General features: G+C 37.9%; 2 protein-coding genes across 2 annotated transcripts; both read right to left on the minus strand.

Annotated features, from left to right (window-relative positions):
* Positions 1-4,910: 4,910 nt before the first annotated feature.
* Positions 4,911-8,040, minus strand: LOC115825529 (major histocompatibility complex class I-related gene protein-like). The gene is made up of 4 exons (XM_030789314.1): positions 7,995-8,040; positions 5,923-6,177; positions 5,528-5,809; positions 4,911-5,218 (listed from the first exon to the last, which is right to left on the minus strand). The coding sequence occupies exons 1-4, from the start codon at positions 8,038-8,040 to the stop codon at positions 4,911-4,913; spliced, it is 891 nt and encodes a 296-aa protein (XP_030645174.1).
* Positions 8,041-8,043: 3 nt separating this feature from the next.
* On the minus strand, positions 8,044-20,858 carry LOC115825530 (uncharacterized). The gene is made up of 7 exons (XM_030789315.1): positions 20,708-20,858; positions 20,263-20,379; positions 19,728-20,009; positions 19,158-19,436; positions 11,669-11,950; positions 11,032-11,324; positions 8,044-8,205 (listed from the first exon to the last, which is right to left on the minus strand). The coding sequence occupies exons 1-7, from the start codon at positions 20,856-20,858 to the stop codon at positions 8,044-8,046; spliced, it is 1,566 nt and encodes a 521-aa protein (XP_030645175.1).
* Positions 20,859-21,826: the final 968 nt, after the last annotated feature.

Raw genomic sequence — 21,826 nt, forward strand, 5'->3', positions numbered from 1 at the left:
TGTCCAGTAGTAGATTAGTTTGTAAAAAATCTACTATTAGACATAATCATAACAAAAAGGTCTTTGAAATAGTGAAAACACCAAAGACGCTTAGACGTGCCCTGTTCTGTGCTGACACATGATCCGTTTGTTCATACTGGATAAATGAAGAGAAAATGAAGAACAGAACAGGGGTTATAAATATTATATGTGTATATGTCTCACCGTAGACAAATCAGACCATAAAACAAAGACATATGAAGAAAGAAAATGACCTGTGATGATACTGATTGATAAGTTTATAAGTTTAAAGCATATGATCTGCCAAGAAAATGCAAACAAACAATTTTTTATTAATCAATGAATAATTAAATAATATTGAAATCCAGCAATAAGTCAGACAAACTGACCATTACCTTTATAGCATCACCTGAATATGAATCCAGATCCAACAATTACACAAAAAACCACAACAGGAATGACCACAGCAGTCACAATGGATGAGTCCTTTTCATGATCACAAAATATGTCCACAGTGCACAGTTTATTTCACAAAGTAAGCAGTGCAAACAAATATGGACAATGTAAAAATACAAATTGGAATGTATTGTAATTTTAACAGTGACCCCCACAGAGACAAGTGTTTGTATATGTGTACTTGCAATAGATGCATACAAATAACCAATTTTTAAAAAATCAGTTTTACAGTTTAGATCTCTTCATTTGGCAGATGTCTTTTCCCAACACAGCCTACAGAATAAATATATTAATTATGTTCATAACTTAGCTGGCATGAGACAACGGATTGACAGATAAATGCTGTAGTTCTAAGTATCACACAACAAAGACAAAGAATATGACAAGTGGAAAAAAAACAGTACCAGTCATTTAAATTAATTGTGACAAAGCTGTCAAAACACATGACCATGCAAGAATGCAAACGCAGCTAATTTGATTGTTACGTCCCCAGTGTAGTGTGGTATCTGAGCGTATGTAGGGGGGACGTAGCCTAAAGGACCCACCACCTGTGCTGGTTTTGGGACGGTTTGATGGGGGAGGAAAAAACAGGATACGGGGAATCAATGTGGAAAAAAAAGTGCACGATATTTTTGGAATATTACAAAGTGATATTTACAAAATATGTACAGGGATATATTTAGAAGGACACACAAAACACCCGAAGGTGAGAGAGGACGACAGACGATGCCAAAGAAATGAAACTAGTAAAACAAAAACCACCCTAAATGTCTACACCGAAACACACACGCTAGACTACAAAACAAAAAGGTGGCAGAGCCAAAGGAAACCTGACTACACTAACTATCTAGTAACAAAAATACAAGAGTGGCACCCGCCTCTACCCTAACCCTATACAGCGGGATCACTACCGCGGGGATCCCCTTCCTTACCTGTCCTTCTCCCCGCGATAACCAAAACACCAAAGCCAGAGCACAATCCACAAACAAAGTCAATAAACGAAAATTCAGGGTCGAACACAGAATGGCAAGTTTGTAATAATAGTAGAAACACACGAAAGGCGAAAGGCGAAAGGCAAGCAGCGAGATCGAAATCTAACACACAACACATCCAGCCTCTTTAAATGTTGGCGCTCCACGTCCAGTTGGCCAAGCCGAAAGGGGCACTCCGATCCTGGTTGGCCAGGCTGGCACGGAGAGGCGGGACCTAACATCAGGCCAGATGGGACTGACAGCCTATCGCGCCACAGCTGTGTACCTGCGTCAGGAGAGTGTAGAATAGAGAGAGACGAAACACAGGGAGGGAAACAAGACGCACACAACAAACGAACCCATAGTGTGCCGCACATAACACTGATAACGGTTTGTGTACATTATCACAAAACACTGTTAGTCCTAATAAAATATGACCAGAAACACCAAAGATAACCATGTTAGAACAGACACCAGCTCACCATCCATTCAGTTGAAAAACATAATTCTGTGTTGTGTACCTTAGTTCTGATTAAAATTGTGAATTTCGTACAAATGTACAGGACATGTCCATTGACAAAGAACATAGTGAGATGATTAAAGCTGAGTGCTCAGTGGTTCAAGCAAACAAAAACCAGTTCAGTATGACACCTCCCCCAACAGTACTTTTCCATAGTGGATGGAAAACAGAGAGTCACGTGGACTTTGTTTATGAGAGGTAAGTAGATTAAACTGAATTTTCTTGTATTTCAGGTTATGAACTGACACCTGAAATATAAACAATGAAGAAAAAAGTGATGAGATGATTTGGTCAGGCACTGTGTTGTAATTTTACCTGTATGGTCACTGAATATACCTGAGAAGGAAGGGTACTCTGATAGTTGTACTTATTTTAGCAGAATTTGAAAGTACAGACATCAGGTCCAAGCACCTATTTCATTTTTACTTTTCTTTCCCTCTCTCTTGTAGAATATCTCCCCCACACTACAGCTTCAGCACCATCTGCTGGACATTAGTATTTACAGCAATAAACACAACAGGTATCGACAGGGAGAATGAACAGAGGCAGTTCAGAGGACTGGCAGGAAAAGGAATGAATTTTAGGAAAGACAGTGACTGGGACAGAGGACACAAAAACATAATGTACACAAAATATGCAAAAAATGAGACAGACTTGGAGAGAAAAAGATAATAATGGAACATACCTGCTGCTCAGGTGTTCATATGTGTGTCTGTATTTGGATAGGACACATCTGTAGACCCAATAAAAAAATAAAATCTAACCCAGAATAAAACTTCAACTCTTTAGTCTTAACTAATAGGCTTAGAGGTGATCCATTTTGTGCTGGAGGATGACTGGACCCCAACGAGTCGGCCCCAGAGCCAGCCGGACACATACTGAGCGTCTGGTTAGGGCCCCTGTGGCCACCAGAGGGCCCCCAAGAGTGCTTGAAATGTCCTACTAGAGCACAATAGAGCTTGAGGTTTTTTGTTTATATATTTTTGTTTATTTATTATGTTAATAGGCTGATGCAAGCACAGTCAGTCAGACTAACTGTAGGCTATAGTGCTCTCCTTTGCATCTATGGTGTAATGTCTCAAAAAGGACATATCCTTTTGTTTATCTACGTTATTTGATTTTAATCACAGTTGATTACAATGGAGCAGGGGGGCCATAAATTCTGAGATTTCAAGAATAAGGTCGTAATATTGCAAGAATAAAGTCATAACTTTAAGAGAATAAAGTCGGAATTTTGCAGAAAAAAAGTCATAATATTTACGAGAATAAAGTTGTAATTTTAGGCTACGGGAAATATCAGAAGAGCAGCCTGCCGCCTGTGTTAAAATGAGGAATGAACCTGTAAACCTCTAATTGCTCAACAAGCAAAACTGCACTTACTGAACATTTAATGATCAGATGATCAAGTAAAGTTACCTGTTGACTGATGTGTGTAGCACGACACAAGGCCTGAGACAAAGAGTAGTTGCCAGAGGCAGACTCTGCTGCCATTGACTGTCCTCTCACCTGTTTTGTTGACTGCTGGTAATATATCTTCCTAAAGATTAACGCATTTTTTTTTATCTTGAAATTTTACAATTTTATTCAAGTGATGTTATGATTTTTTCCCATAAAATTACGACTTTATTCTCGTAATATTATGACTTTTTTCTCAGTTATATCTTTATTTTTGTGATATTATGACCTTGTTTTTCGAAATCTCAATTTTTCCCCCTCAGTGTGTCCTAATAGTCCATTGCACTGTATGTTACACTTTTGCATGTTGCAAATGTTTTAATCCAAAAGCAATTAAAGTGGTATGGCTGTGGGTATACCATAGCAGCCTGTAAAGGGCAGGCCAAGAGAAAGGCACAGAGACAGGAGTGGCAGTGCAGACTTTTGCGGTTTATTGGAGGAAGCATGAGTTCATTGTGAAAGAAAGAAGAAAATCCATTAAACTTTGCAAACCGAAAGTGAAACAAAATAAAGTAAAAAACAAAATAATTCTACACGACTAAACAAAGTCTGCTCTGGCCTCCGGTAATAGAGGTCTAAAACCAGCAGAAACCAGTTTAGCCTTTTAGGAAAAATAAATAACCAGTGCTTTGGTACACCTGGACAACAGACAGGGACCCTCAATAGGGACAAAAGGCAGGGACAAAAAAACAGGGAGAAAAAAAACAGGGAGCTCCCACACACATACATACAGTTTGGTGACCAGCACAAAACAACAGACAGAGGGGGTGACAAACAATAGAGCATGGCTAAAATATAAATATATATGGTTATAGTTAAACAAATGTATCCACTGAAATTAACATAGTGTAATTTAACAAATAATCTTATTAAAGAAAACAAAGCAATCACATGAAGAACAATTAGGAAACACAGGGTGATGCCTGGTCCCCTCAGGTAATTAAAGATGGTATTTTCCCCTGCCTTGCCTTTTGGAACTCAATAAATAGCCTGTGTTTCTACACGTGCCCCTTTTCATGACGGACCAACCTGGAAAGATGACTCAGGCAGGTAACAATGGATAAAGGTGAATTACAGAATCCCTCAGGAACTAAGTTTGTGCACTTAACTCAGAAACTGAAAGTAAATAAAAGGTTGTGGAAGACAAACGGTAGTTTGTGTTATTATATATTGCATACATAATATATATATAGTATAATATATTATACATATATATATATATATATATATATATATATATATATATATATACCTTTTCATTTGAAGCACCACCAGAACATGAGTCCAAATCCAAATACACAAAAAACCACAAAAGTTATTACCACAGCAATCACTCTGGATGAATCCTTTTTACCACCTGCAGAAGTAAGATTAAATGACGTCATTCATAGCTGTTCATGTAAAGCACTTACAAATTAAAAAAATAATAATAATGTAATGTGAGTATTTACAGAATTTAAAATGAAAGGTACATGATTAGAAAAGAAAGAAAAGAAAAAGAAAAAAATCTATTCATCCCTTGACAGTAGGTTCTTACCCCAAATTTCTGTGATATTTCCAGGGATGCTGCTATGTTGGACCACACAGCTGTAGTGATGTATGTCTGTGTGTTCTGCTGGTATCACAACACTCTTTCTTATCTGATAAGAACCATCTCCATTTGGTAACACTTCACCTTCAATAACCCCCTCAACCACAGGCTGCATGTCTGACCCAAACCACTGAACCTGCACTGTTGGTGGGTAGAAACCAGTCACATGACATGTGATCTCTGTGAAGGCAGAGTTTCGCTTCTCAAAAATCCTGACTTCTGGAACTGTGGAATCAATAAACAAAACCACCACCAAAAAGAAAGGTCAATAATCTGTTCAGTCTTCTACAGAAATGAAAAGTTGGGATCTTTTTTCTGTTTTTCATTTTTTATTTAATTTTGTAGACCACAACAGTGCAGTAAATATGTCTATGTGGAAATTTGTACCACTATTGTTTTCTTTTTTCTTTTTTTTCCACCACTTTTCTCAGTTAAATTCACAATTCACATTGTGAAAGAGAACGCCTCTATTTCTCGATAAAGAAAATAAAACAGACTTAAGTCATGAAACAAATGTGAACTTTGTAATCTTACCTTTCTTCATGCGTAGTCTGGGATCATGTTGCAGGAATATGTTGATTATGTCAGAACAAGATGTTTTGTATGCGGACACAAGAAAGTCAAGGTCGACTTGACTTTTCTCCCTCTGTCTCTTATAGAGGACTGCTTGAGGCACCGTGGCTATAAATGTTCTGCTCTCCATATCAAGGCTTAAGAAGTCCTTGCCATTAAATGCATGAGTTAAAAAGGCTTGTGTAGTTCCATCAGGATGAAGGTCACATCGACCGTGAGCCTGATAAATGTTTGTGGAAGCTCCTAAAATTTTTAACGGTCCTTATTAGTTCAACTGCATTACTTTAAAACATGACAAAGAGGTATGCACTGAAAGTAATATGTATTTGGTTAGCAGTGTTTTTCAGACGAGATACCTGTTAAGTTAAACTCCTGGATGGCTAATTGCAGGCCTCTAGTTAAAATTGCTTTGTTGAAATTTGCTCTGGAAGCAAAATAACTCCAAAATTGTTGTGCAGTTGTATTCTCAATCCATTCAGGGACAGGTGATGCACTTTCCATGGTATTGTCATAGTAGAGGACTGGCCAATCATCCACACTAATCACCTCAAAATATTCTGGCAAATCAAGGCCTTGTGATCCAACACCAATAAAATTCAATGAGTGTGAATCTGTAAAATAAGAGAGAATTCACTCTAAGAATTTACCCATCCAGACAGACTGCTAAATTAAAAATGTCATGTTAAAAGGAATGTAACGTTTTCAAATCCCATTTCTGCAGTACCTTCCCTCACTGAATCAGACAACTGTTATTAAAATCTTTCATGGCTTCCCTGCAAGTGTGACTAAACAGTGAGCACTGTAGTCAAAGAGAGAGGTTTGCTCAATAATGCACACACTTGCTGGCAGCAGCCTCTCTGGTTTTTCATTTTTAAATGGGTAAGGACTATTGATTTAAGTATTGGTGAGGAATAAATAAGGAGCAAGCCCAGTTTCTATCATGAAGCTGCAGCCAACTTGCATTACATATGGATATGTATGGGACCAGATGGTATCCAGATTTAAAATTACATAAGCAAAAAAATTAAGAGAGTAAGAGAGAAGCACATTAATATCTTCATATTTCAGTTCTTTTGCTCTTAGGCTCATCAAATAAACCTTAGTATCCCAATGGTGTGCCTCTAAACTGGAACGATATTGTCCCTGGTTATTGATGACAGTCTTTTGAAATGGATTCCAGTCAGAAGAAAACAGCAGTTTAGAAAACTTATTGCAATGAACCATTTGGGTTCTCCTTCTGTGCCCCATCACCCTTAGCATATCAAACATTTGTAATTAAAATCTTCCATGGCTTCCTTCTATTTGCAAAAAAATATTCATCTCTTTACCTGAGTGTATACACAGAGAGAAGATTGGTGCACCATGAAGCATACGTTATTTGGCTTTAAAGCTGTTTTTTTAATGTTGAACATGGTGTTTTAAAAGATAGCAGTGTTTAAACGGAAAATATAGGCAAGGGAAAAAAAGCAGCTGATTCATAATCGTTTAGCACGCACCAGAAACAGAACGATTTCTATCAGGAAGCTGCGATCCAGTTATGTCTAATACATATATGAACCAGTCGGTGTGAAATTATAACGTTATAGTCCACTCACCTCCAGATGAACACTGAAGAAATTTTAAAAGAAGACAAAAACACATTAAGTTCCTCGTATTCAAAATCTTATTCCTCATATTCAATATTTACAATTGTCTAAGGCGCTAGGGAACAGCCAGATTGTATTAAAATTGAAAATTAAAGGAGATTCCTTTGAAAAATCCTACTCCACTCACAAACACACAAAAGTTAAAAAAAACTGGAAACAAGACAGAAGCATCTCTACACCCCTAATCTTTGCTGTTGTCTTTTCTGTGTGAGGTGAATTCCAGTCATTTCTTCATCAAAAGAAAAACTGAAACTGATTCTATGCCACGAGACACATTGCATAACCAAATGTCTCCTGATAGTTCATTTAGTAACATTTGGGTTAGCCTATGTAGTGTAGGCTTGTAATTTGCATATGTAGTGTAGGCTTAATGTGTGCCTGTCCCTTTAAGAATAATTTTGTTTTGGGAGCGCAGGCTTGTTAGTGCTTGGGACATTGAGGGAAGAGGGGTCTGAAGGTTTTTTGACTGCGCTGATCGAATTATGTTGGAAAGTATATCTTTGTTTGGCTGATAGTCGGATAGAGTTCATTACTTTATTTCATTTCTGCAGTTAAAATAAATGTTTAAAAACGAAGCAAATGAAATCCTTTCTGGAACAACACACACACACACACACACACACACAAGGGAACACGCATCAGCCATGGCTCTGCTCTTTGATTCACTATATTAGGAAAGGCTTCACACATTACTAAACTCAGTACATTAGACAAACTGTGGCTTGTTCCTATCTGATGACACAGTATTTTTTGTGTGGTTTTAAAGACTGAGCCTAACATACCATCTGCCACCATGTGCAGGATCACTGCAGTCTTGTGACTGCACATGTTTCACATCAAGTTTTCACTGAAGGGGGCATTCACCCAGGGCACCATACAAGCTAGAACCACTATGGGTATGACTGTATCAGACAAGGCATCAACACTTGGGCTTTTACACATGTCAGTGCCCCTGCATTTTGGGTGGCTGTCCACTCCCAACAGATTTTCTCGCTGTGTTGAGAGTGGCCCACCACCAAAAAATATCCAGCCAGCAGCAGTCATGTGGTAAGAAACTGACCACTGATGAAGGGCTAGAGGATAACTGACAGAAAATGTGCCTGACAACTGATGGGTCATAATCTGTAACTGGTGTACCTGTAGGTGTACCTACAAGGTAAGTGTTTCTAACAAATAAAGGGACCAGTGAGGGTACTAGCGAGTGTGTGCCTGTATTTAAACTGAACAACATGTAACATAAAAATAAAACTTCCGTCCAGAAATACCAAATTTAACAACCATTATACCACTTTGACTGAGATCATTAACCTATAGCTTTAACAGTTGCAGTGCCAAACAATATTCAGAAATGAATTACCTACATAGTCACATTAAAGCTGTGGGAGGACAGGAGGACAGAGAACTTTGGACAATAAAGATTGGAGAGAATGGTATATTATGATATGATATTATGCTATATTATGAATCTAAAGTAATAACAGGTGAATGCAATCAGTGAATCCTGGGTACCGGTTTGAAAGTTCAAAATCCTGTTGGGCACCAGGCAAGAAATTACAGAAACTGTGGCAATTATTAATGGCAAGTATAAGAGTAAGTACCAAGCAACACAGATACGGTCTCATACTAGAATCATAATATTATTTTAATGACTTTAAGAAAATGACTATTTTTATGCCATAGTTCTTTGAGGCTGTAGCTTAAATCAGTAAGCAGCTAGCAGGCCACTATTACACTTAACAGCTTCTGCTGTTTTACATGTGAGTGTGAAGGTTGCAAAAAGTCTTTATCTATGTTAAGTAACATGCCTATGAGAACAAAGTACCCCTCAACAATTTTTTACAAGAACAGGTGGAACTGATGCACTGACCAAAAATACTACATTAAACTGACCATTCATATGATGTTGAACAAAAAGTCGAGGCTTCAAAACTGAGTGTGAGTTGATGTGTAACTTATCCGTCAAGAGAAGAATGAGGCTAAAGCCGTGATTCTCAGCTCCAGTACTGAGGGGCCCCTGTCCTGAGGGGCCCCTGTCCTGCATGTCCTCGTTTTAACTCCATATAAAGACTGGCACACCTGATTCCACTGCTCAGTTAATCATCAAGCCCTTTGTTGGCTCAATTAACTGTGATAATGAAGAGTTCAAACAAAGATGTGCAGGACAGGGGGCCCTCAGGACTGGAGTTGAGAATCACTGGACTAATGTATCACAGTGAGGTGTGTTTGCACGCAATGCAGAGAGAATCTTCAGGGACCAGGCTTGAGGCTCAGAGGCTTAGGATTTGTGCATGTGCTGGGGACAAATATAAAATTTCTCCTCCTTCCCTGGCTGGTAAAATAAATAAAAACGTGAAATAAAACAATGAAACCAGTCAGAAGCAAGAGTCAGAGAGACTGTTGGACGATTTTGGTGGACAATTATCCAGTTGTTCACATCATGGGATTCTCAACATTTTCTTAAGTGGACTCTGTAAATAAGTTAAAAAACAAACAAACAAACAAACAAACAAACAAAAAAACAAAAAAAACATAGGTAATATGAATATTTCAAAGGCACTGAAATTCAAGATTCAAGATTCAAGAGTTTTATTGTCATGTGCACAGCAAAACAGGCAGTTACACTGTACAATGACATTCTTACTTTGCTAATCCTCCGTTACCAGACGAGTATGACTAAAAGACAATATATAAATAAAATAAAAATCTTATAAGGAAGATAAGAGACAAAAAACAAGAGAAAAATAACAGTTGAGGTAGATTTATGATAAGTGAGGTAAATCTATGACAAGTAACTTAGTATTGGAGTATTAGCATTTAAGTCACATGTGTAGTTGTTACAGTGAATGTGCACTGTTGTAGTTACAAGTGCAGTAAGTGCAAGGGGGCAGAGAGCAGCAGTCATAAAAAGCACTGTGCAATGTTGCCAGATGACAGTAGTGGGACAGCAGCACTAACAGCTGTGTTGTGTGCTTGGATAATGGAAATGGTGATAATGTTACAGCTTGGATTCCACTGGGCTGAAGGACAATGATTAATGAACAAATAATAAAATACATTACAATTTAAGCAAAATTGACTTTGATTGTTCGTGCTTACCTTTAGGTTTACAGCACCACCAGAGCCACACCAGAATCGCACCAAAAAGAAAAAATATGAAACCAAGCATGATGTATGCTCTGTTACGTTCCAGGACAGATGTCTTATGATCTGCAGATACAAAGTGAAATAATTTAATTTCATCTGTTTTTCTCTATACCAAACATATACCAACATATAATATTTGTATGGGTGTCACACCCCGTTTCCCTTGTCTACCCTTCTAGTGGTCAGTTTGGGTACTGTTACACCCTGTCACACCCTGCTCCTCTCATTTCCCCATCTAGTGGTCAGTTCCGATTAAGTTATGTTACTCTGGTTTCTTGGTTTAGTGTTAGTCCAGTCATTCATCCCACCTGTCTTCAGTTCTGCCTGGTTTAGTTTAGTATAAATACTCCCTCTTTTCCCCTCTGTCTGGTATTGTCTGGTGTTTGCCCCACATCACCTCAGTTTCTTTGCCTGCCTGAACCTGCTCTTTGTAAGTCCTTGGAATTTTTTGTTCTGTTTGATTTACATAAGGAGAACATTGACCTGCACAAGCATCCAGCCTCTTTGGAACAATGTGAAAATGGGCTAGTATAGTATATTACACCAAAATACATTCATCTATACCAAACAGATAAAACATACAGAATGTGAATTTCCATTTTTATGTGAATACTGACAACATTCTTAAAATGACACACCTATGAATACAAAGGAAAACTGACAAATCACTCTTACATTCAGCTGGGCCTTACCCCAAACTTCTGTGATATTTCCAGGCATGCTGCTATGTTGGACCACACAGCTGTAGTGATAACCTGTGTGTTCTGCTGGTATCACAACACTCTTTTTTATCTGATAAGTACCATCTCCATTTGGTAACACTTCACCTTCAATAACCCCCTCAACCACAGGCTGCATGTCTGACCCAAACCACTGAACCTGCACTGTTCGTGGGAAGAACCCAGTCACATGACACATGAGCTCTGTGAAGGCAGAGTTTTTCTTTTCAAAAATCCTGACTTCTGAAACTGTGAAATAAACAAAACCACCACCAATAAGAATGGTAAACATTATCACTCCATCTCAAAGAAAGTAGCGTCTGACTACTTCTAACGTTTTTCATATTTTTAAATTTATTTTGTTTATTACTGCAGTATAAACTTCATCCATGGGGCACTAGACTAAAGCTGTCTATTTAGTAATGCATACTACTTTTTTTTCTTCTTCCTTGCATTATTTCTCTCAGTTAATTTCAGATTGTGAATCTGAACACCTCCATTTCTTTATCAAAAAACCCCCCAGACTTCTATATGCTACCCCATAAAAGGCAAGAAAAAAGTCATGAACACAAATCTGAACATTGGAATTTTACCTTTCTTCTTTTGCAGTCTGGGGTTGTGTTGCAAGAATATCTTAAGTCCATCAATACACCATGTTCGGTGGAAATTGGCAACAATTTCAAGGTCGGCTTGATCTTCCTCTCTCTTCATCTTATAGAGGACTGCTTGAGGCACCGTGGCAGTGAATGTTTTCATCTTCATATCAAGGCTCACAAAATCCTTGCCATTAAATGCATGGGTTAAAAAGGCTTGCACAGTTCCATTTGGATAGAGGTCACATCGAGCCTGTGCCTGGTAAATGTTAGTGGAGGAACCTAAAATATTCGAGGAGTCTTTATTCATTTAAATTCATTACTTCAAAACATGAGCACATGTTCAGGAAATGTAACAAGTATTAAGTTACAGGATTTTTAGATGGAATATCCTATTTACCTGTTAAATTAAAGTGCTCCCTGGCCGACAACAAACCTGCTGTTATAGCCCTTCTGTTTACCATTGCTCTGTGAACGTAGTAACTCCACATTTGTCGTGCAGCTGTACTGGTCATCCATTCAGGGACCGGTGGTGGACCTTTCATATTACTGTCATAGAGGAGGACTGGCACATCATCCACAGAAAACACTTGAAAATATTCTGGTAAGCCAAAGCCATGTGATGCAACCAGTATAGCACTGAATGAATGTACATCTGTGAAATATAAGAAAATTCATTGTAAGAATGCAATCACACAGACAAACTGCAAAATTTTAAAGTCATGGTAGAATGGATATGGCATTTTTAAACCATGTACTGTCCTGTACTGTTTAGTGTAAAACTGAAAACATAAAAAAAAGAAAACATTTAAATCATGTTTTATATTGTAGCATGTTATACAGATTAAAAACCTGATCTCAGTTTGTAACAGATTTAAAACTTAAGTTTCAGATAATACATACTTAATTTGAATAGATAATACCCAGGCCTAATCATATCACATAACATGATGACTACTGTGTTCAATAAGTGAATCTAGTTTGCTATTAATAGGCTACTCCACACAATCTAGACATTGGGCAGTGTTTGATTTAGACCCATCTCTGTTGGAAAGTGCTGTATTGTTGGTAAGTTCAGTTCTTTCATACATTAAATGTGTTCATTTTTAAGTTTTAAATAACTATACGTATCATTCATAAATGGTCCATTTAGACTGGCGCAGCAGGAATATATGACAACCATGCTCAGCTGAACACTCCAGCTAAATTTTGCCAGTTACCACATAGCTCATCTACTTAACTGAATGTAGACTGAAATGATTTCTTCTCTCTTTTCTTGTCTTTGCCCTATTTTCAAGAAATTCCACTCGCAAGTATCTATGCTTGGCAAAAAAGTTGTTTGCACCCCCCAAAAAAGAAGAAAAAAAGAGTTACCTTGATCTTAGAAAAACATAAAAAATTGCACTCATCTCTAGTTTCATTTTGCTTCTGTGGGGCCTAGCAGAACGTTCTCTGTGGTATTAAGGTCAAGAGAATAGACACACACGTAATTACATGCCTTTGTCCTCACAAATTCTTTACCCTCACACATAGTAAAGACCAGAAATCACTCATTTTCTCTCAGATATGGGTTACAGGTATTTGTCATCTATAGTAGACAAGGTCAAAGGCCTTGTGGAGCACGGGTATATCTTTGCATGAGAAATTGTTTTCTCTAGTCAGTGACATCATGACTCAGTCTGGGTAACACCGTGTGCACAGTGTGCAGGAGAGTCCTCTCTCCTCTCCTCTCTGCTCCTGTTTCAGCTGTATTATCACTGAACTCCAATAAAGGAGACTACTACTGAAAACCACCTCTGTGCCTGTTTACTACTTTTAACATTAAAACGTCGATGCCCAACACTTCCATAAACTGCCTACATGAATGTTCTCAAGAGCTCACAGCAGTGACAGCCAAAACCTGGTTTTAAAAGTTGTTAAACTGCAGATGACAGAATTATGTGTAATTAAAACAGATTGTTAATAGGGTGTAATTATGAGTTCTTAGAGACTGATGGCTACAGTTCTTCATAAGTGAACCTCTGAGGCTGTGAGTCATCCTCAAAGTTGAAATAATTTTGACTATTGGCAAGTTTAGAAGGAGGGGCCTGGGGTAGGATCAGCTCGTATAGATATTTGATTGGCTGCCATGGGTGCCCTGCTACTGAAGTTGTCAGTTGATAGTTGTCACCTGGTCAGCAATATGGTCTGCATAGTCATCACGTCTTTTGTTCTGGTTTGCTGGGAACTGGTAAACAATTCTTTGGGTCTGTGGGACGTGTTTCAAGTGTGAACAGTCACCAATTCTTTTACCTGACAAATCTTTTAGACTGACTAAATCTTCTAGTCTAGTAATTCCATACACTCATTTCTCAAAGACTCAGTGTCTCTCTTAACACACATCACTACTTGTCAGTCAGTCATTGTCTATTTGTGCATCCTGTGAACATAGTTATGCTAGATTTTTTTTTAAACACAAATGAACATATGTTTGTGTCTGTTAACATGGTTATTAAGAAGTGTTTTGGTCCTGGAGCACTAGAGGCAATCACAATGCTACACATGGTGGAGGTGGCCGTGCTCGACTGATCAGTCCTCAGTGAGCCTTGTACTATAAACCAGGTCTCAGAGGCTGGTGCGACCAGCGCCTCAGCGGCAGTGCTTACCACTACGAACAGCACTGATTAAAACAATGTGTAATGCTGAAACGCCATACCGCTCTCATGTCCTCATCACTTCTACTTCACTCCTTCACTCAACAAATTTATCACAAACATGTCATGTGACAGACTGGCAGAAAAAGAGAGTTGGAGGACACCACTAGACCTGGCCAAACTACTTCACCTGAGTTCTCTGCTCACGCCTGTTTTTTTGCTTTCACCTCAGCTTATGATTTGCTCTTCCCCAGGAGTATTTGTTTGTTGAAATCCTAAATCATCAGTGAACATTCGCTAATGTTATCTCTGACTGCATCGGACCCACATCATCTCAGTGAGGCTTGGAAACTAGATCTACCTGCTCCTGTCTCACCTAACATATCCTCTTCTCCACAGGCTGCCCTGATAAAAAAATAATACTGAAAAGCAAAAATTAGTTTTAAATTGAAAGTCTCACATCAGGTCCCTGTCTTGAAAGGCGTTTTAAGTTTTATGACAGTGTTTTGAGATGAATTCCAGTCAGAAGAAAACGGCAGTTGTGAAAACTCATTGCAATTAACCATCTGGGTTTTCCTTCAATGCCTCATCACTCTCATCACATTAAACATCCCTCTATTTTCAGCTAAATAGGCTACTCATCGCCTTACTGTACTGTACTCATGGACAGAAGTTTGGTGCACCATAAGGCATACATTCATTGGCAGCAGTAAAGCTGGCATTTGGTTTTTCATTTTGGACATTTGCGTTTTTCATTGGAATTTGCGTTTTAAAGGATAGTAGAGATTAAACGAAAAAACACAGGCGAGGAAGACAACTGATTCATTGCTGGGGAGCACACACAAGATTTTTCTATCTTGAAATGTTAACCAAATTACGTCAAATATGTATACGGACCACTTGGTGTCAAGTTTAAACATTACAGACCACTCACCTCCAAACGATCGTTGAAAACATTGTAAAAGAAGACAAATGCACATGAAGTTCTTCATATTCACAATCTTCTTAGGCATTCTCAGGCACCCAAGGAACAGCCAGATTGTAATAGATAGATAGATACTTTACTGATCCTAAGGGAAATTTATAAAGGAAATTAAAGGAGATTGCTTTGAAAAAAAAATCCTACCCCTTCATAACCACACGAATGTAAAAGAAATTTAGAATCAGTTCAGAGCCATCACACACACCTCATATTTGCTCTTGTTTTTTCTCTATGAGGTTAATTCTAGTGCATTCTTCACCAAATGAAAAACTGAAACTGATTTTATGTCACGAGACACATTGCATAACCACAGGCTTTTAGTAGAATCTATTCTTCAAGAACACCCATTATTAAACTAACTCAGTACATTAGGCAAACTCCGGTTTGTTAATATCTGATGACCCGGGATTTTTGGTGCGTGTGGTTTTAAAAACCAAGCCTTAGATACCATATAACAACATGCACCTGATCAGTGCAGTCTTGTGACTACACATATTTCACATCAAAATCATCCAGCTCACTTTAAACAGACAAAAACCAGGAGGTATTCTTATTCACACAGTTTTGTTAAAACACTGTAAAGTCTGTCCATGTTGCATACTGTTGTATATTATTAAATTCCTACTGAATTTTTTTTCAGTGAAGTCAGCACTCCAAACAAGTATGTAGAGTGTCAAGAGAAAACAAATTGTACTTTGGCAGTGCAGTAGTGACTCATATGGGTCCATGACTTGCATGTATGTATTTGAAATAGCTGTTTGTTTACAGCCAGTACAAAAAAATCTATCAGTGAAAAGTACAACACAGCCATGAATATAATGTATTTTACACTAAAATATGGCAACTGATAATATATGTCCTCACTGATGCACAAAACCTAAACAAATCTAAACAAAACAATGAACAAGTCAGTATGCTCAGAGGTTCAGACAAACAGTCAGCACTGTTATACTGTGGTAACTATGTCAAATGACAACACAAAGAACAGGTTATCTGCACAGATAATGAAATATATCAAACAATCAAGTGGGACTCTTTTTTTAAGTCTGTGTGCCCTTGTTCTACTAAAAACTGGATTAAAAAAATACTGCGATGTTTTCTTGTTTTAAACATGGATTGCAATGTTTGACACACATTATACATACGTGCATTGTATAAACACCCACACACTTCTCCTGTCCCACTTCTCCTGCTTCTCTATACTTCTCCTTTCCCACAGTAAGCCCAGAGTTACACGTCAGTCAGAGTGCAAATTATAAAATGACAATCGGGGGGGGGGGGGTCAACTTTTTCTCCAGGACTTCATATAAATGTTTCGACCCCCTCTCCCCTAGTTTTTGTTTTTTTTTTCTTGTAGGGGGTCCAAGTCTTAATTAGCGGGGTCAGACCCCCCAATCCCCCCCGTAATTCAAACCCTGATATAAGTCAACTAAAGACCTGTGATAGACTCACAGTCCTTGTCACAATGATTTCAGAAATAGTCTAAAAACAGGAGTCATGAGCTTGTAACTTCTCTTATAGTGGTAACAGTTTGCTTGCTATCACAAAATAAGGAAAGAAAAGAAGAGGAATAAAGCTACCTTGGACCTCCAGTCACTGGCCTACATTAAAAGTATACTATATAGGTGTATAATTGCGGATTACAGACCTTTTGTTGAAACTCAGAATTTGTCAGCCATCCTCCACCCATTCATCACCGGTCAGGACGGCCTCTCAAAAATAGAAACTGACTGACCACTAATGGAGGGCTAGGGGATGGCTAACACATACAGCACATGGCAACAGATGGGTCATAATATGTAACTGGACACCAACAAGGTGTACCTGCAAGCCAAGTGTTTCCAATAAATACAGGGCATATGTCTTGTATTTGAAGGGAACAAAATCTGATCAAAATTAAACCTCCCACCAGCAATATCAAACTCAGTTAATCCTGGGCACTGGTTTGACAGTTGTGTATCTTGTGAGGCACCAGGCAAAAACTCAGAGAACAAACAAGAGCCAACTGTGCAATGGCAATTATAAGAGTAAATACTAAGCAGCACAGATACTGTCTCATGGAAGGCAAATCCATGGAGTCAACCAGTGTATTAACAGATGACAAGGGTGGAGTGGTCTGATGCTGAGGCAGGTTATTAACATCTGGAAGAGTGATGGACCTGAGGGCTTGGAGCAGTTGTGATGAACCACTTGGGCCTATCAAGAGAGTCTTTGTGTCAGATAACATATGTAGCCGGGTCATGTTTTGAGTTCATCTAGTTGACTTTTGGTGAGAACTGAAAAGCCGGGGGAAGAGATGCCGCCGTTGTTTGTCCAAGGTCTTAATATCTTTCGATGCTCTTTGTAAGTAAGTGTATTTTCATTTAAAACCAATGTAATAAAAGTTTATGAGTTGTATTTCCAAAGACAGATGAGAGTATTTGAGTGATTTTTTGTGAGATGTCGGTGGATAATGAACGAAGGAATTACATGTTCCGCCTAGCTATGAATAGAATCCTGGTATACAAGACACATGTGCCAGTGTATTAGCGTGTGTGACTGAAGTAAGAGAAGTAAGTACTTTCAGTATATGATTAAGAAAATTGAACATTAATATGGATGCATGAAAGAGGTCATTGTATGTGGTGTGTTAATGGTATTTGGTTTTTTTTTTGTTTCCTTAGTATCACCACTACCGTTTTACTTACTGTAACCTGTACTGTCAGATATTGCATTGTGCTCTGAGTTGTATTGATGTTTTAGTAAGCTTTACACTTTTGGATAAAGAAATATTGAGGCAACAAGGGAAATCCTTCTTTATTTTTGCATTGAGAAAATCTGGGGGTTGCAGAGAGCACCAGCCTTTAAGACTTTATGTTATCTTTCTTTCTTTATTATAAATAAAAATCCATTTTTGGATCTATCAGATAAAACCCAGAAAAGTGTATTTGTTGGTTTTGAGTGTTTATTGCCTGACCACATATACAAGACCCCTTTTCCATCAGTAGGTTGAACCTGCGGCAGAGTTGATCATCCAGGAAGCACAGTTTGTCGAACTGGAGCCAGTTCACTCTCAGTTCAGGCGAACTTTTTTGAGAACTATACATCTCAGTTATTTTATAATAAAACAAACTAACACAAACAAATTGTTAATTAACTAGACACAAACAAAACATTCCTTGAAATAGTGAAGAAATTAATCAGGTAGATGTACAAGTGACAGAAATAATATTTCACCTTCAGCAATCACAGGTACAATTAGCCCAAATGTGAAGCCAAATAAAAATGAAAAAAAAAACCCCAGAAGGACTAAGAATGAAGCTTAGACGTACTCCTCTCTGCAGTAGAAGATGATCCCGCTGCTCACACTGGATGAATGAGAAAATGAAGGAAAGAACAGGTGTTACAAATATTCTATCTATTTTTCTCACTGGATACAAATCAGACTATGAAAACAAACACATCTGAAGGGAGAGTAAGGGTTACAAATGACCTGTGATGATAATGAATGACAGGTTTATAGCATATCATCTGCCAAGAAAAAAACCCCAAAATTTTGATTAATCAATGAATAATTAAATGATATTAAATTTCCATAATGAGTCAATCAGAAAAACTTACCATTATGTTTACAGTACCACTTGAGCATGAATAACAGATCCAACAGTTACACAAAAAAACACAACAGGAATGACCACAGCAGTCACAATAGATGAGTCTTTTTCATGAGCTGCAGAGATAAAATGAGATAACTCTGATCATTTTGTCCAAATGAAAAACATACAAAATATTGAATATGTCTTCCCATTCAAATATTGATATTTGCAAAGTTTTAAATGAACAATGATTTCAAAGCAAAACTGAGAATTCACCCAGGGATTCAGCAGGATCTCACCCCAAGTTTGAGTGAAATTTCCAGATATGCTGCTCTGGTGGACCACACAGCTATAACTATGGATGCCTGTGTGTTCTGCTGGTATCACAACACTCTTTCTTGTCTGATAAGAACCATCTCCATTTGGTAACACTTCTCCTTCAATAACCCCTTCAACTACCGGCTGCATGTCTGACCCAAACCACTGAACCTGCACTGTTCCTGGATAAAACCCAGTCACATGACGTGTGATCTCTGTGAAGACAGAGCTTTTCTTCTCAAATAGTCTGACCTCTGGAACTGTGGAATGAACAACCAGCACCACTAATAAGAACAGTAAACATGATCGCTGTATCATACATGGAAAGTAGTGGTTGACTATGTTTTTGTTGTTGTTGTTGCTGATGTTTTTACGTATTTGCAGCAGTATACCGCTTGTAGTAGTAACTGTGCTGCAATTCATACAACTTTCTCTCTCTCTTATATTGCTTTTTACAATGAATTTCAGATTGTGATAGAGTACATCTCTATTTCTCTGTTAAAAATAGACCGCTTAAGTCATGAACACAAATATGAACTTTAGAATTTCACCTTTCCTCACACGTAGTCTGGAGTCCTGTTGCAGGAACTCTTTAATTCCGTCAATGCACCTCATTTTGTAGAAAGAGACAACGATCTCAAGGTCCGCTTGATTTCTGTCCCTCAGTCTCTTATAGAGGACTGCTTGAGGCACTGTTGCTGTAAATGTTCTACTCTCAATATCAAGGCTTATGAAGTCCTTGCCATTAAATTTATGAATTAAAAAGGCTTGTGTAGTTCCATCTGAATGGAGATCGCATCGACCGTGGGCCTGATAAATGTTATATGAAGCATCTAAAATTTTTCACAATTTTTATTAGTTCCAAGTCATTACTTCAAAATATAATCATTAAGTGTTCACGAAGTGTAACAACTATAAAGTTTACTGTGGTTTCTGAGATGGAATACTTACTTGTTAAGTTAAACTGTTGAGTGGCTAATTTCAGGCCTGCTGTTAAATATTCACTGTGGATATTTGCTCTGGACGCAGAATAGTTCCAAAGTTGTGCATTTGTGCTGTTAATCCATTCAGGGACAGGTACTGCACCTTTCATGTTGCTGTAATAGTAGAAGACTGGCATGTCATCCACAGTAATCACCTCAAAATATGTTGGCAAGTCAAGGCCGTGTGATGCAACAAAAAATGCATTGAGTGAATGTACATCTGTAAAATACAAGAAAATTCACTCTGAGAATGGGACTGTACAGGCAAACAATGAGAGTAAGAAATTTTATGTCAGAATTGATATATCATTTTCAAATCACAGTGAACTGTTTATTGTACAAATGAAACCATTTTTACCATGTTGAATATTGTAGAAAATTGCACAGATTAAGAATCAGATTTAATGAGATTTAACGAGCATGTTGAAGATGCCAATGAGAGGAAACGCACAAAGTACCAGGAACTGGTGGAGAAGTGTCAGGACAGAGACTGGAAGACATACTATGAATCCATAGAGGTGGCTGCAGAGGCTTTGCAGGGCACTCACTCTGCAAAGTCCCCAACCAAATAGGCTTCATGGGGATGAAAAAGAAGAGGGCACTTAATCTGCGAGTGAAGCCGCAGAGAAAGCCACCAGGTGGCTTTGGATCAAGAGGGCTGCTCCGTGGGCTGCTGCTAGGATGCAAGTCAGTGCACATAAACAACACTTTTAGAGCTTTACAAACTCAGAAACAACAGCAAAAACAACAAAAAACAACTACAATTGCAAACAGCTGGAACTGACTACATTGTAGGTAACTGATACATACCTTAAACAGACTACAAACAGGTCAAATTAAAATCATGAACAACCCCATGTCCGTTGTGCAGTCAAAATAATGTTGACCCTAACATAACATGTCTACCAGCTGATGGTCTTGATAAATTGTATTATTGATTGTAAAAAATTTCTGATGAAGAAATTGTACCACTTTGACACTAGAATATATTTTCTAAAGGGTATGTATAGAGGGGGGGTGTCAAACGTTCACATGAGGATTACCAGGGAAAAATGATATGTTAGTACAACGATATTTGAGAACATGTCTTTAGTCGCACTGACATAAGTTAGGAGAAAACTGAAGTTGTTAAGAAGACTGACTGCATTTGATCATCTCTCTTTCGACGACGTCATCTTCCTTTATAGCATCACACCTGCAATTAAAATCTTTAATTGCTTTTCATTTTTTCTCTTGAATACTCAACTTATCACCTGGGTGTCACAGAAAGAATTTTGCACTTGCTGGCTATATGTACATTTAGGACACCCTTAATGTGTATGTTAGTAACAATCTAACGAAAGTGCTTCTTTGGTTACTTTAAATTGAAACACTCAAAAAAATATTGGTATCTTACATGAATGATAATGTCACATCATGCAATAGGCAAAACTTAACAAGGTTAAATACAAGATGAAAAAAAAGCGCATGAGTTAAAATGCCTTGCTCCATTTAAATGGAGACATCAAAAGCCGCCATGACTCTGATAAATGTTGTTGTTAAAGGAAATACTTAAAATATTAAGAGTCTATTTTAGGTTAGATTTGTTAACATGCTACGATCTAGAGGACAGTTTGAGACAGAAGACATTTTACTGAACTCTAAGAATTCACTGAATATATTACATG

The sequence above is a fragment of the Chanos chanos genome, chromosome 12, assembly GCF_902362185.1.
Source record: "Chanos chanos chromosome 12, fChaCha1.1, whole genome shotgun sequence".
Lineage (NCBI taxonomy): Eukaryota > Metazoa > Chordata > Actinopteri > Gonorynchiformes > Chanidae > Chanos > Chanos chanos.

Coding starts and splice junctions, on each gene's coding strand:
- LOC115825529 (XM_030789314.1), bottom strand. CDS start 8,040: ATGTGCAGTCACAAGACTGCAGTGATCCTGCACATGGTGGCAGATG. Junction 5,810..5,922: donor CCAGGAGTTTAACTTAACAG/GTATCTCGTCTG, acceptor TAAAAATTTTAG/GAGCTTCCACAAACATTTAT. Junction 5,219..5,527: donor CAGACTACGCATGAAGAAAG/GTAAGATTACAA, acceptor TTGATTCCACAG/TTCCAGAAGTCAGGATTTTT.
- LOC115825530 (XM_030789315.1), bottom strand. CDS start 20,858: ATGTGCACTGACTTGCATCCTAGCAGCAGCCCACGGAGCAGCCCTCTT. Junction 20,010..20,262: donor CTATTACAGCAACATGAAAG/GTGCAGTACCTG, acceptor GAAAAATTTTAG/ATGCTTCATATAACATTTAT. Junction 11,951..19,157: donor AAATTTCACTCAAACTTGGG/GTGAGATCCTGC, acceptor CGAATATTTTAG/GTTCCTCCACTAACATTTAC.